This window comes from Pyrgilauda ruficollis, unplaced genomic scaffold (genome assembly GCF_017590135.1).
Source record: "Pyrgilauda ruficollis isolate IOZ18807 unplaced genomic scaffold, ASM1759013v1 scaffold12, whole genome shotgun sequence".
Classification (NCBI taxonomy): domain Eukaryota; kingdom Metazoa; phylum Chordata; class Aves; order Passeriformes; family Passeridae; genus Pyrgilauda; species Pyrgilauda ruficollis.
Genome location: NW_024510321.1, coordinates 18,190,330 through 18,203,550, shown reverse-complemented (window position 1 = coordinate 18,203,550; position 13,221 = coordinate 18,190,330). Strand labels below are relative to the sequence as shown.

Sequence of the window (13,221 nt, the reverse complement as noted above, 5' to 3'; positions counted from 1 at the left end):
CACCAAATAAAATTAAAAATAAAATACTGTTGTGTTTTATCCACTTAGAGACACAACCACTTATCTAGCAAGTTCTTTTCACAACCTAAGATTTCAATTCCTGTCCCATCTCAAGCTATTTTGTTAACTCCAATTCTAGGAAATAAAAATCCCTTCTAAAGAATAAATCCCTTCTCCTTCTAAAGAATATATCCTTTTTGCAAGCTAATGCCTGCATATATTAATTACACTTTACCTTGCAGAAGAGGATTCAAATCCTTTAACATTTTCTAAAAGTAGGTATTTTGGAAGCTTTTGAAGCCTACAAGGAAAAAAAAAAAAAACAAATCAGTGTAACAAGATGTAAAGTACATTATATTCATCTACAGATCTGTTTAGCTAGCAGAAAGATCAAAGTATTTCCACATCATGCTAGCTGTTAAAGTTTAGCATCCTTAAAAAACCAACTGAATTAAAAATGCGGACTGCTAGTAAAAACCACAAACTCCACCCTATGTTTGGATGAACAGCTGTATCCTCTTGTACTCCATGAATGTACTTTTGACAATGTTTCTCACTTTTCATTTCCTAAAGCACAATAATATTATTAAACAGATTCAGTGTATAATAGGAAACATAATTGCTGGGGGAAAACCAACTGCTACTTAGCCATAAAACAGTTGTTTTCAAGTGCTTATACCTGAAATCAATGTCAAAATGTCACATGAACCTTACTGACAACACATCAAAAACAGTATTCATTTAACTGATTTAAGAAACACAACATATTTAGAGTTCAAACTGCAGATATTTTCATTTTTCTGAACTTGACTTTTTTATTTTGATGGGAAGGAGTTGTCTCAGCTTTAGCAGAATCAGTGCAAAGGTCTGGAAATAGGCACATTCCAAAAACAGCATATTAAATCTCTGGAGAAATGAGCATGCCCAAACTGTGCCAGGGACTGTTCCAACAATTTAGAAGCGTAGATGATTCAGATTCAGGTCTCTGGGAACATTCTGTAGCACTGATTAATTCTCTAATAAGGCTAATGTAGACACACAATGTCTGTCACACACTGGGACCTCAGAATAACATACACAAGTCGGATATTAATGTCCCCAGACAGCAGCTTCGTGCTTATTGAAGTTAGTGACTTTGGACTTCCATTGGAACAAATCACAGCAGAATTTGTTTCAGTACATTTTTAATTTTTAATTAAAGAATGAATTAAAAGAACCAATGCATCTCACAAGAAACTGGAAAATGTACAAGAAACTATGCCAAATTTAAAAATAGTAAAAACAATAGGGAAATACTTAAAATAATAGGGAAAAAGTAATACTAGGCTAAAAAAAATCAGCATCAGCCAAATTCCTAGCAGAGGAATGGAGAATATTCTACTGGTATGTCTACCCACACTCTTCATCATTGACTACTATGAAACTTGCTTTTCAGCAGTGAATCCAGAGCACAGCCTGAAATGCAACCACTCATAGGGGATTGACAGATCACAAGGCAAGTAATCACTGTACAAAAAGGAAGTGTTAAGTACTTGGCAGGTATTAACATTAAAAATGTTTCTGTAAAAGCAGCACTTGGATGTTTTAGCATTGGATTTTGCTGGGTTATGGCTTGGACACGATAAACAGACATTATCTGGACCATTTGGGTTGGACTTTTCTGGCTGGGTGTTCCAACGATTTCCCATGTCTTTCCAGATCTTGAAATTGTCCTTTCCATTATCTCTAATATTTGTCATCCCAGACTACCTCTGAGTCTCATTTCACCAGTATTTTATTATAAAAGACTGAGCAAAATCTAACTACATCCAAGGGATGATAAATTATTTTACACTTTTCATAAACTGTATGCATACCATAGCAATTTAAAATGTAAAAGGATAATTCCTACAGTAAGAGTTTCCTTTTTTGAGGCTGAAGTACTCCATACTCAATGTCTCACAAAAGTATCATATTCAAAAAACACATAAGCGCTATCTTAGTAAAACACAAATCCACTGGAATTGAGAAACTCTACAGAAGCCATCATGTTGAACCTTCTAGTGACTACTTAGAGTAAGTGCTGCTTCAAGAACCCTCCCCGAGGAGATAAGGGACATTAGCAGTGTCTCCTGGGGTGTTGAGATAAAAGCAAGACAGCCAAGCCCAGGTCCTTTGCATCATCGTGATAAAAATACAGGTCCCGGAGTGTGTCTAAAGCTTTGGTTTTGAGAAGGAAAAGCTTCTGCTGTTTATCTAGCTTAGTCCACAGCAACTGGGAAGCAGTATTTCCATATTAATGCACTATAATATCCAAAAGCAGCCAGCCTCTTAACCATGTTTCAGTTTAATGAAAAGGAATCCCCAGGTCAGGAGATGCCTTTAAGGACATGGAAGATACTATTATTCTGACAAACTAACTTACTATCTGCCAGGTTTCATTTTTCATTTTAACAGAGCAGTTGGAAACCTGTGTTACATTTCTCGTTCCACAAAAGTCATCCTTCGTAATTTCTAAACAACCCACATTCTCTCCCTAATTTTGTGTCTCTGACAGAAGCAGGGGAGTAGTAATACCCATTCTTTTTTACCTAGAAATTGTCTGACTTACTGGGCTACAGAATCTGTGTTTTGTTCTGTGTTGTCTGCAACAGATTTCTTATGTATGGTCCTGCCAAGCCACTCAGCCTTTCTGTGTCATTGCTCTCTCTCTGCTCATGACAAGGGCAAAGACACAGTTCCATTTAATGTTGTTGGCTGCATAAAGTTTCTAGAACAAGGATGAAGACTCTTTTCTCCCAGTGCTAACAGCAGTTTGAAAGAAAGGCTTTTTGGCACTGACTTACTTCTATGTTGAAAGCATTCATTAAAAAAAAAAGAAAAAAAAAAAAAGTAAAAGAGACGCCAAACATTCATCTGTTCTCCAATCCTGACAGCAAGATGAACTAATGGAGGAATACATAGGGAAAAGCTGTCCTAGTCTCCAGGTGAAGCAGGACTGCCACTAATACAAATAATTACGGCTGTTTTATTATGAACTGGGATCTGACCAGGCAAAAAACAGATGAATTCAATGACAATGTCCAGACAATGCAGTGCTATTCAATTCTTTAGTATTAGTACTCCAAACAAGAGACTGTACTACAAACCAAAAATACACAATCTGCCCCAATATATCTAGAGGCAGCACCAAAAAGAAGAGACTTCAAGAAAGAAGTGGTTGCAAGATGCATTGCATTGTACAGTCAATAGCATACTTAAACCAATTTTCAAGTGGTAACACTTCAAAAGATGACTATATGTTTAACCTAAGCTTTTGTAACCCAATATTTTAAAAACCTTTCATGTTTCCATGAGTCCAATAGACAAACGATTATATTACCTACTCCTGTTTCTATATAAAATCAATGCAAATTTGATGTTGGACTGAAAAGAACTCTTTCTTTTCATTTATTGTGTAGGCATAGCTTAAACAGACAGGCAATGAAAAGGAAACCGGATAATAAAAGTATATATAGCAACAATGAAGTGATTAGAGCATTAGTAAAATACAAGTATTTGTAAGTTACATATGATCATGTGAAAACAAACACAGAATACAACACAACAGTAGTAGTATCCCTCTAAAACATTACAGATATCTTGTCTCAATGAAATATAGTAGACCTAGTTATAACAAAGTCTAGTTACAAAAGGGGCTTTACAATGGAGGTAGAAGTTTATACCTTGGGAGAATATCAAGGATATAGAGAAAGCTCTTAGTCCGTGGATCGGACACGTCACCTTGCCGGCCAATTCTATGAAAGAACAAAGAAACAGCGGTGTATTACTCAGAGCAAACTGACACTGGAGTTACATCTTTCTACAGAATGCAGACACTTTGATTTGAGTTTCTGAAGGGGATTCTGCAAAAGCCTCACGTACAGACAGGAGGACCTGCTCACAGAGGCAGTGTCCTGAGAGATGCTCTAAGGAATGAAAGTCTGCCCCTGGAATCCATCAGCTCACAGCAAGGTTAAAATTGAAGCATTCAGTAATGAAATCCACTCCCCAGTCTGCAAAGGCTTTAGCATTCTGGTCTTGTCCTGCAAAGTCTTTGAACATACTTGGCTCTGAAAGAACAAAAACCCCCCACTGGGTTTCTGGGAATACCCTGCTATTTTGCACTGAATATATTAAATTATTTCTATGAATTAAAGCCTCATTGTTCACCATTTAGCAGGACTGAGCCCCACATGAATAACTTTGGAATCAATTTTGTAATACTAAACTGGAAAGATTATGTAGGTTACAAAAATGATAATGATTCCAGGCCTGTGTTTCCCTAGCTTATACTTGTATTACCTCATAAAAAAAGAATAAAAGCTTTGTAGAAGAGCTTTAACATGTATCTAAATTAATCAGTCATACACAGATTTTTCTTTTCATCATATTATAAAGAAAAAAATCTGAAATGTTTCCTATATACATCACAGGTTTGCACTAATTCATTTTTTACAGATCAGCAACACTTTACAGGGATTTCTTTTCAGTTTAGAACATTCAATGAGATATACTTTCTTACACAACCATTATTATCACCATCAACAGACTTTTTCCATGATGCTACTACTTTGTGTGTGTGCAGTTACTAGAATCTTACCCCACTGGTCACTGCTGTCAAATGAAATGAATTACAAATTAATCTGAAAAATAACATCTCAATAAACGCAGTCCTTAATCAGCAAGATATTTCTCTTTATCATCCACAAAATAACTTCAAAGCCATTATCCTTCTGGTCTTGGCTAAAATAGACATATTCTTCAGAATAAACTGTCTGTGTGCATGTGCAATTTTCAAAGTACAAACAAAACCAGATTACACTCTTAAGTCTCAGGCAGAACCAAGAAATTCCAATCCTCCTTCTGGAGTTGCCCCAGGAAAACATCAGATTGATATCCAAAAGGAAAGGCAGGACTCCTAAACACTAAATTTTACTATTAGAGGAATAATACAGTTCACAGAATTGGTGCTGTAAGAGGCTTACTTCACTTAAACTGAATTAATATATACATATGCAAGAAATGTGGTCAACAATTAAGACGCAATTTGCTGCATTTCTTTCAATTCAGTAAACATCATGGTGAACAGAGCTACAACACATTTGCTTAGGAAGAGAAAGATGCACAGATCACCCACACACAGAGTCACTATGTCGTGATAACATTTCTCCTTTGACCATATATAGCGCAATAACTGCACTTTTTTCCCAAGTGTGCTGTACCTACCTTGTAAAAGGCTGACAGGGAGGACTCATCAAAATCATATCAAAAGATAATCTGTCAAATTCTTCCAGTGTTATGCCCTGAAAACAGAAAAAAATAATGTTGAGTGTTGTGAATTGTATGAAATTCTCAAGTCATCTTTCAGACCAAACTACCCCTCTTACTTCCAGTATCCTTCATTTAGCAAAAAACGACCCAATCTCTCACTTGACATAGTAATTTTAAAATCTTTTCTACTCTGGCAAACCATAAAATGTAAATATGCACTCACTGCTCTTCATATGAAACAAAACACTAATAAGTACATTATGTAATTTATACATAATCTTGAGGTTTCTATCTGCTCATTCTTTGAAGTGTGTAGTGGTTCTTTCAGTAGATACTCACCTATTATTTCTCCTGAAAATAAAGTATCATTACTCAGATATTAAGCCTTTGTACATCAAAACCAGTCTTTACATACTCAAAATATGTGTAAAAACATCTGAGAAGTAAAGGAGCTCAAGTGTAAATATGATAATTTTTACAGATCCAAACTATGGGTTTTAGCTCTTAGGAGCTCACTGGTAATGCACCCTATAAAGTTTATTTCATGGTTTTTCCCCTACAAGAATTAGTCAAAGGTACTGTATGGCTGAAATTCTCCTACACAAAGCCAATCCTGCTTAGAAAATAAAGAATTAGGTCTGTGGTAGGAATTAATCACACAGGTAGAAATTCCTCTACCTGTTCCTCTACTAAGTTTTCACTAACACTAAAAGATCAACACATTAAGGGGCTGGAAGGAAAGAACGATCAAGTAACTATGACTTGGACAATGAAATCACTCCTTACATATTCTGAGGGATACCTATACAGCAAATGTAATGTAGCTACCCAGAAAACTAGACAAAAGTTGTTATTTTTTTCCACTATATTTGAAGAAGGTGTTACCGACTCTAATAATCTGCTCTTGTCTACTATAAAATGATACAGGCAAAGATTAATCTTTTTTTTCCATTATAAAACTATCATTTAGCCAGTTATTATTGAGTGCTGAATAAGCATTTAACCTTTAGCCACCAATTTAACTCTCATTTAAGCTGGCGTCTTAAAAAGACACAGCATCTTTTACTGTCATGTTGTAAAATCATAAAAGCAGATTAAGAAGCATACAGTAATTTCTAACTCAATCCAAGCAAAACCATGCCTAGCTTGCCTCTCATCTATTAAAACAATTATTTTAATCCAATTTCACTTATTTTTCAAATAATTTGGCACGTGACAGAATTCCTAAAACATTTTATCTATTGAGGCCATTTAAAAAGATTCAAGAGTGTTCAGTCCAGTATATTTTGTTGTGTTTCTCTGAGCCCAACTATAACTTCAAAACAAAGGCATGCCCCCAAGTAATTTAATTAAATTTTTTCGAAGTACATGAAAATATTTTTTTTCATCTAAAAATATGATTTTTGACATTCCTTTACTGATGGTAAGCGTTCCCCTTGACATTTATATAACCTTTCTCCATGCAGAAGGCAAGAATTTCAGGAAAAGCCTGCAGTATGAAATCCCTCTTACTTCAACAAGCAAACAGCACAAGCAATCAAAGTTACTGTAAAACTGCTTTATTCACGATAACATTTCTGTTTCTCTTGTTACTAATAAAGACAGTGAAAGCAACTCACATCTTACAAATGCCAGACTAGAGTAAAAAACACATTAATTACTCACCTCGATAGTCTTTGCCCATAACGGCGTGCTGGGAAAGTTGTGCTTATAAACATCATTGGCAAGAGTGTTCACATCAACAGCAGCTACCACTTCTGCATATGTGCAGCTTTCTAAAATTAAAAAAATAATTTGAAAATTCTAGCTTCTCTTCACCATTCTTAGAAAAATATATTTGCTCAGTTGTTACAGCATCACTCAAAAACAAAAGGCAAATTACACAATCAAATTCTGCTGTGTTGTCTTTTGAAACTTTGTATAAAAAACATACTCTTATTCTAATCATATGGGCAATACTTCCCTTCTTTATATATCCAAAAATGGAAGCTAAAGTAGATTTAAAAAGCAGATTAAAAAATTCCAAACAGGGTGCACCTCTCTTGTAGCTCCTGGCTACAAGAATCCTAAATCAATCCTACCAAGCCCCATTGCTTCTGCCTTGTCCTCTGGCAACCTACAAGAAATAAGCATCTTATTTTAGATGTGTACTACTTCTCATTATGAAAAAATAGCACAAATATATTTGATGTATGTCTACTCTTCCAATAAAAACTTAAATTGCCTGAAAAACATTTGTGCTTACATTTCAGTAAAGCCTTAGGCCTCAAACTCAACTGCTGCCTCCTTTGAGTTAAAGGTCCCAAAATACCAAACTTGGCAGCTCCTCCTCTCTTAAACAGAGATGTTATTGAAGAGAGGACAGCATAACAAACTCACAGCTAAAACCCTGAAATAAAAATACCCTAAAAATAATGTAAATAAACAACCGTTAATTTATAAAGTAAGAAAGTAAGAAAGTAATAGGTACTACAGGAGCTAAAGAGATAAAAAGAGCAGTGTTTACTTCATTGCTCATCATGTCACACTATTTATTATTACTAAACACAATACCTTCACTGAGGCTTTTTATCCAAGAAGACAGGCTGTGGTTACTGTCACAGCTGCAGGCAGAGAAGTGACCCTACCTCCTGATACCCGAGATCAGTATCAACCACCAGGATATTTACATTATGGTCGGCATTACAAAGCCTCAGATGAAACACAGGCAACTCTAAAAAAACTTTTGCAAACCAAAAGAAACAAGGCAAATAGCCACATGCCTTTGAATAATCTCACAATATGCTCAAGTAACACATTAACAAATGACCTTATGAGACACCATATGAATTACTACTAGTCAGCTAATTATTTACAGTTTGAGAGGATGAAAGCCCAACTGGGATGACCCCAGTGGATTTAATTTTGAATAATGCAGTTACCATCCACCCACTATCTTTCAGGTGTTCTTAGGCTGTCTTAGTCAAAACTAAGATGAAAGAGAAATCTGGGTATTGAAAAGATTGTAGCAGACATTTTAACAAGGACCAAGCTGGTTCTTCCAGGTTTACTTGATGCAATCGAGGGCAAAAAGATAAGGTTTTTCACAAGATAAATACTTACAGACCATTAAGAGTCAACATACAAATCATTATTTGCCATTACTGTCTTGACCTTTTGACCAGAAGTTGTAACTGAGAACTAAATACAGGTGCATCCACAAGGACAATAGCATGACTACACCTGAGATTACAGAACAGGTAAGTTAACACTGACACCTAGCGTGAAAAGAAAGCTGGATGAATGTCTCAATTTACAAACGTATTCAAGAACAACACTCTCATCTTCCTAAAACAAAGCTGCAGCATCTAAGTAACAGGAACAAACTTCCAATACTGTTAAAGAGATTGCTCTTCTCACTCACTCCTTCAGTTCTTAAAATGCATTGTCCTAACAAGCTAACCCTTACTGTGTTTTCCAAGTACTCCAGAAGAAAAATAAAATTTAAAAAATCAAGACCCTCAAATTATTATCTAAATTAACATATAGTTTTAAAAGGGCAATTGGGAAGGCAAGCTCTGTGCTTTCTCTCACAACTCACGATTCAGACAGTTGGTTTTTTACTGCCATCCATTCATTATCTCCCTGAATACCTACAGGAAAAAATAGCAACTGAGGACTTCACAGGCCCAAAAGCCTGGAGATAGGGGACGAGAGCACACATCTAATAGTAACCTATTGAATCCTCTTGCAATACAATGTTCAGTCTAAACCAGAGATGTCAGCCAGCATGGAAAAAGGACAGGAACTTTTCCTGAAGTATTCCACCTGAGATTCTCTCTTCCTCATTCAAAGACCTGGTAACTTTTTCAAAGCCTCTCCTCCTTTTAATTTCAAAGTTGCAGCTCACTTGGGAATTCCTGTTAGAGAACAGACTCCCTCTAAAAGCTGATTAAGCGTATTTGTGTGGAAATGCCCTGGAAACGCATGAAGGAGCTCGAGCAGACAAGCGGCTCTCACACATCCAACCTAACAAAGAAAAGCTTGTCTAAATTTCAAACAATGTGAAAATGCATCATTTTTAAAGAACTTCTCCTGAAAGTTAAATAACTTTATGTCAAACTGTAATAGTCTGCTTTCCCATAGCAATTACATTTACTACTTGAAAATTACTATCAGGAATGCATCATTAAAAAAGCCTGAAAGCAGAATTTAAGCTAAACAGAATCAAGACTGTGTTTAACTATCCCCACTGACAAAAGCCACAAAATCAACTCAGGAATCGCTGACTTGGTGGGATGTTAAATCAACTCCCCAAAATACATAGCAAAACTTCAATACAGAAACAGACACAGCTCTGGAGATCTTTTTATCCCCCTCGAAAAAGTACATCCAATTTTCAAAACACAGATATTTAAGAGAATTACAAATGCAGGAAACAGATCGGCTGCTGGAATACATGATTTGTAGGATTCCTCCACACCAGTTTTTCAACTGACACTTCATTTCTGAGCAAGATCACATAGTTCAAATGGAAGTCACAGATATGATAGGGAAGTTACTGAGGGAGGTGTTATGACATTTTCAGCAGACTAGATTGTAATATTTTCTGTTGGCTGAAAGCAGGTGAAATCAAATTTGTATCATCCTATTAGTAATGTACTGATTTCACACTTAAAGCTTAAAACCTCTTGGGCCCAGACAGCAGAAACTCTTTGACTGCTACTTAAACTGCCTAAAGAGGCAACAATCAAACTTTGGGTCCCAGTTCTCTACTTCATTGAATACACAATGCTTACAAGCCCTCTCAGGTATGGAGTAGTCATTCTTGAGGAAAAGGGACACTGCTGCAAGGATTGGAAGGAGATGCATTTGAAACAAAGAAAGCCAGGATGTGTGCATTAGCTTCTGATTTGAAAAAGTAAACCCAAAGTGTCACCTTCAAATGCCAGAAACAAAATTTCTGACATTACAATATCTGTCCTTTTCCTCTTTAGAATTGATTCCTTTGTCATGTGTTTCTGCAGACCTTAAAATTAACATATATCTGTTTATATTCACTACTGTACTTTTGCAATAGAGTCATCAATGTCAACAGAACACATGAAATACACTGTGTTACAGCAAGGGCGGTTTGGTGGATTTCAGCATATTGGAAAATAGGAGCCAGAACAATTATCTTTTCTGACAGGTATATGGAAACAGATGGAAAAGAGAAGATTAGTCATAAGTTTTGTCGGTCCTGTTTCCTTTTAAAACAGAGAGCAAAGATTTAATTTCTCAGTTGTCAGCTCTTGGCTGAAATGATTAGGCTGAACTGACCATGGCTACAGTCAACATGACTATCAGTAAACTTGATACTGGGTTCCTGCAGGATACTTAGCAACTCCTTTCACTGCTCTATTTGTAAAGGATTCGATCATGTGAAGCCATATAAACTTTATAAACTTACATTATAGCACAACTGGTACCACCCCGTGCTACAAAGAGCTATATTTTGGAGAAGCATTAAATTGTGTTTAGGTGTAAAAACTTACTCAAACCAGCAATCTTTTTGTTTTGCATTGTGCTGGAAGTCAAAGCCAGTTTTGTCTCCTTTGCCTCTCCTGGTGGGATAGCTTTGCCCAGTGTAAATACACACAACAGTTTACTGTGCTGTGCAATTCACAGAGACAATCAAATACAATGAACAAACATGCATAACAGAGCACAAAAGTTGTTACCCTGTAAAACTGAAATATAACAATTGCAGAGGAAAAATATCACCAACTTCATCACTGCAAACTTACAGTATTTTTTAGAATATGTCCTTTAGTGCTTCCTGCAAGAGGACTTTTTTCAGGGACCTGACAGATTACAAATGCTTGTGGCAGAGACATGGAACCCATTTTTTCATGGGAAAACTGCCTAAATTAATAAGCCAGTTTAGGTTTGTTTTGGTTGGGAAGGAGGAAGAGCGGGCTGTTTGTTTCATGGAAAGTTGCTAAGGAAATGAATATGTAGGCATAGATTTTCCAAAAATAAAACTATTTTTCACCGCAGAAACTCTGCACTTTATAAAGAACAAATTCACTCACACACACACACAATTATCATATATTTAGACGTATTTGACTTAAACATCAACCTTTATAAATCCAAAAGGCTTGGGGTAGAGGGTGGGAAGAAGAAAGAAAAGCACTTTGATCCCTTAGCTGCCTCAGTCTTTCAAGAGTGTGAATATGAACAGACTCACTGATTTCTAACTTCAACTAAGCTCAACTTTACCATCTTTTGATGGTATCTTTATCAAAAGATACCATCAAAAGATGACATCCTTTTGCAGGTCTTCGGTGTTAAAATATTATTATAAAGCATTCAAAATCTAAAACCAGAAATTCTACATGTGCTGAGATAGCTATAGCTAAAGTACCAACACAGAACTAGACAACCCCCAAGATTTTTCTTTTTCATCTTTAGACTGAAACCTAAGTTCAGAAACAGCCTTCTCTCCATTGTCAAAAAGAATGTGATTAAACTGTGAAACTATGTACTCACAATTTCCATGTACTCTTTAGAGAGAAACACTTACAAGACACTATAAATTTCCATCAATACATGAGAATTCAATTATTTTTTACTGTAGACAAGGGCAATCTCAAAACCAATGGTATACTATTTGGTGCCAAATGCATTCTACGTTAATGACAGCTGCCGAAATAACAAACATCTTCATCCTGCAAGCTATCCTCTAACTAAGTTTTTGAAAGATCACAGCCAAGAAGGGCATCAAGGTAGAAAAGTCAACATCAGATTTCCTGAGAAATACCTCTTTGCCAATTGAAACACAGGTAATTTCACAGAAAATCAGAAAGTTGGACCGGCTGAATTAACCATAATTGACCCCATTACATGGCCAGGTACTACCCTGCAAGAGTATCTTGCAGAATCCCTGCAGAAAACTGCAGAATCCCTTTTGCAGAACAAAAGCTTTCCCAGGATGCTGCCACTGAAATACTACATGCTCCCTCTGTTTTCTATATATTCCTATTATTTTTCTTGGCTTATAGATTCACTAGAAACCACAATAAGATAATATATTATTATACATAATCTTCATCTGTTGTGCATCTGGCTTACAGAAGCACTGGAACAACGGAAGCCTTTCTTTCAAACTTCATATTTATATGGAAAAAAACCCCACAACCCTTCTAATATTTCTATACTCAATTTAAAAGAAGATGCTGAACAATCTGCCACATGCTAAATGGATCAGAGACCTTTTCAAACAGCATGGTTTCATGTACACATATAGGCCAAAAACATGTAAGAAACACATTCTTAAAGTACTTACAGAGGAACATTCAGTTCTTTTCTTTTTTATTTGCATGTAAAAGCAAACACTTCAATGCCCCTTGACTTTACTTTGCTCCTTCATAAACTGTGTAAGAAAACTGAATCCAGATGTCCAAAGGACTTTAAAAACTAGTAGAAATTATCACATGCCTAAGTACGTCTCTGCTTCCAAATGAAATCCAATTCATCAAAAAAAAGTTTTATATAATAACCTGTTATCAAATACTTAACTTAGTGCAAATTTTGTAGGACACCTTTTAATCAAATTGCCTATTACTTCTAACAAGACTCTGACCAGGATTTTCATCTAGAAGTGTATGGTTTAGACCTCTCCTGAGACAACACAATACTTATGGGCTGAACTCTCATATGCTTCCCAGAAACATAAGCACCTAGACTGAAAAATATTATACCAACTGTAATGCAAACAGCTTTGTGTCTACTCACTTTGCAAATTTCATTTGGTTCCTGACCACTCTGAACTAGTTAGGGTCATTTACACAAATAATAAATTAAATGTCCTTACTTACAGTCCCTTTATCTGCTTTGGTTGATACCACTACAGAAAAATCTCAGTCCCACTGTTCATACCTATTGCAATTTCTTCAGTCAAAT

General features: G+C 35.9%; 1 protein-coding gene across 4 annotated transcripts in view; it reads right to left on the bottom strand.

The window, feature by feature from the left end:
- TRDMT1 (tRNA aspartic acid methyltransferase 1) overlaps positions 1–13,221 on the bottom strand; it is a 42,572-nt gene that overhangs the window by 14,932 nt on the left and 14,419 nt on the right. For all 4 annotated transcript variants that reach the window (XM_041490181.1, XM_041490180.1, XM_041490182.1 and 1 more), the window contains 4 exons: positions 6,958–7,067; positions 5,248–5,324; positions 3,705–3,776; positions 236–301 (listed from right to left, as the gene is read on the bottom strand). In XM_041490181.1, the coding sequence (XP_041346115.1) occupies positions 236–301; positions 3,705–3,776; positions 5,248–5,285 (176 nt within the window). In that variant the 5' untranslated portion in view covers positions 5,286–5,324; positions 6,958–7,067. The remainder of the gene's footprint in view (positions 1–235; positions 302–3,704; positions 3,777–5,247; positions 5,325–6,957; positions 7,068–13,221) is intronic.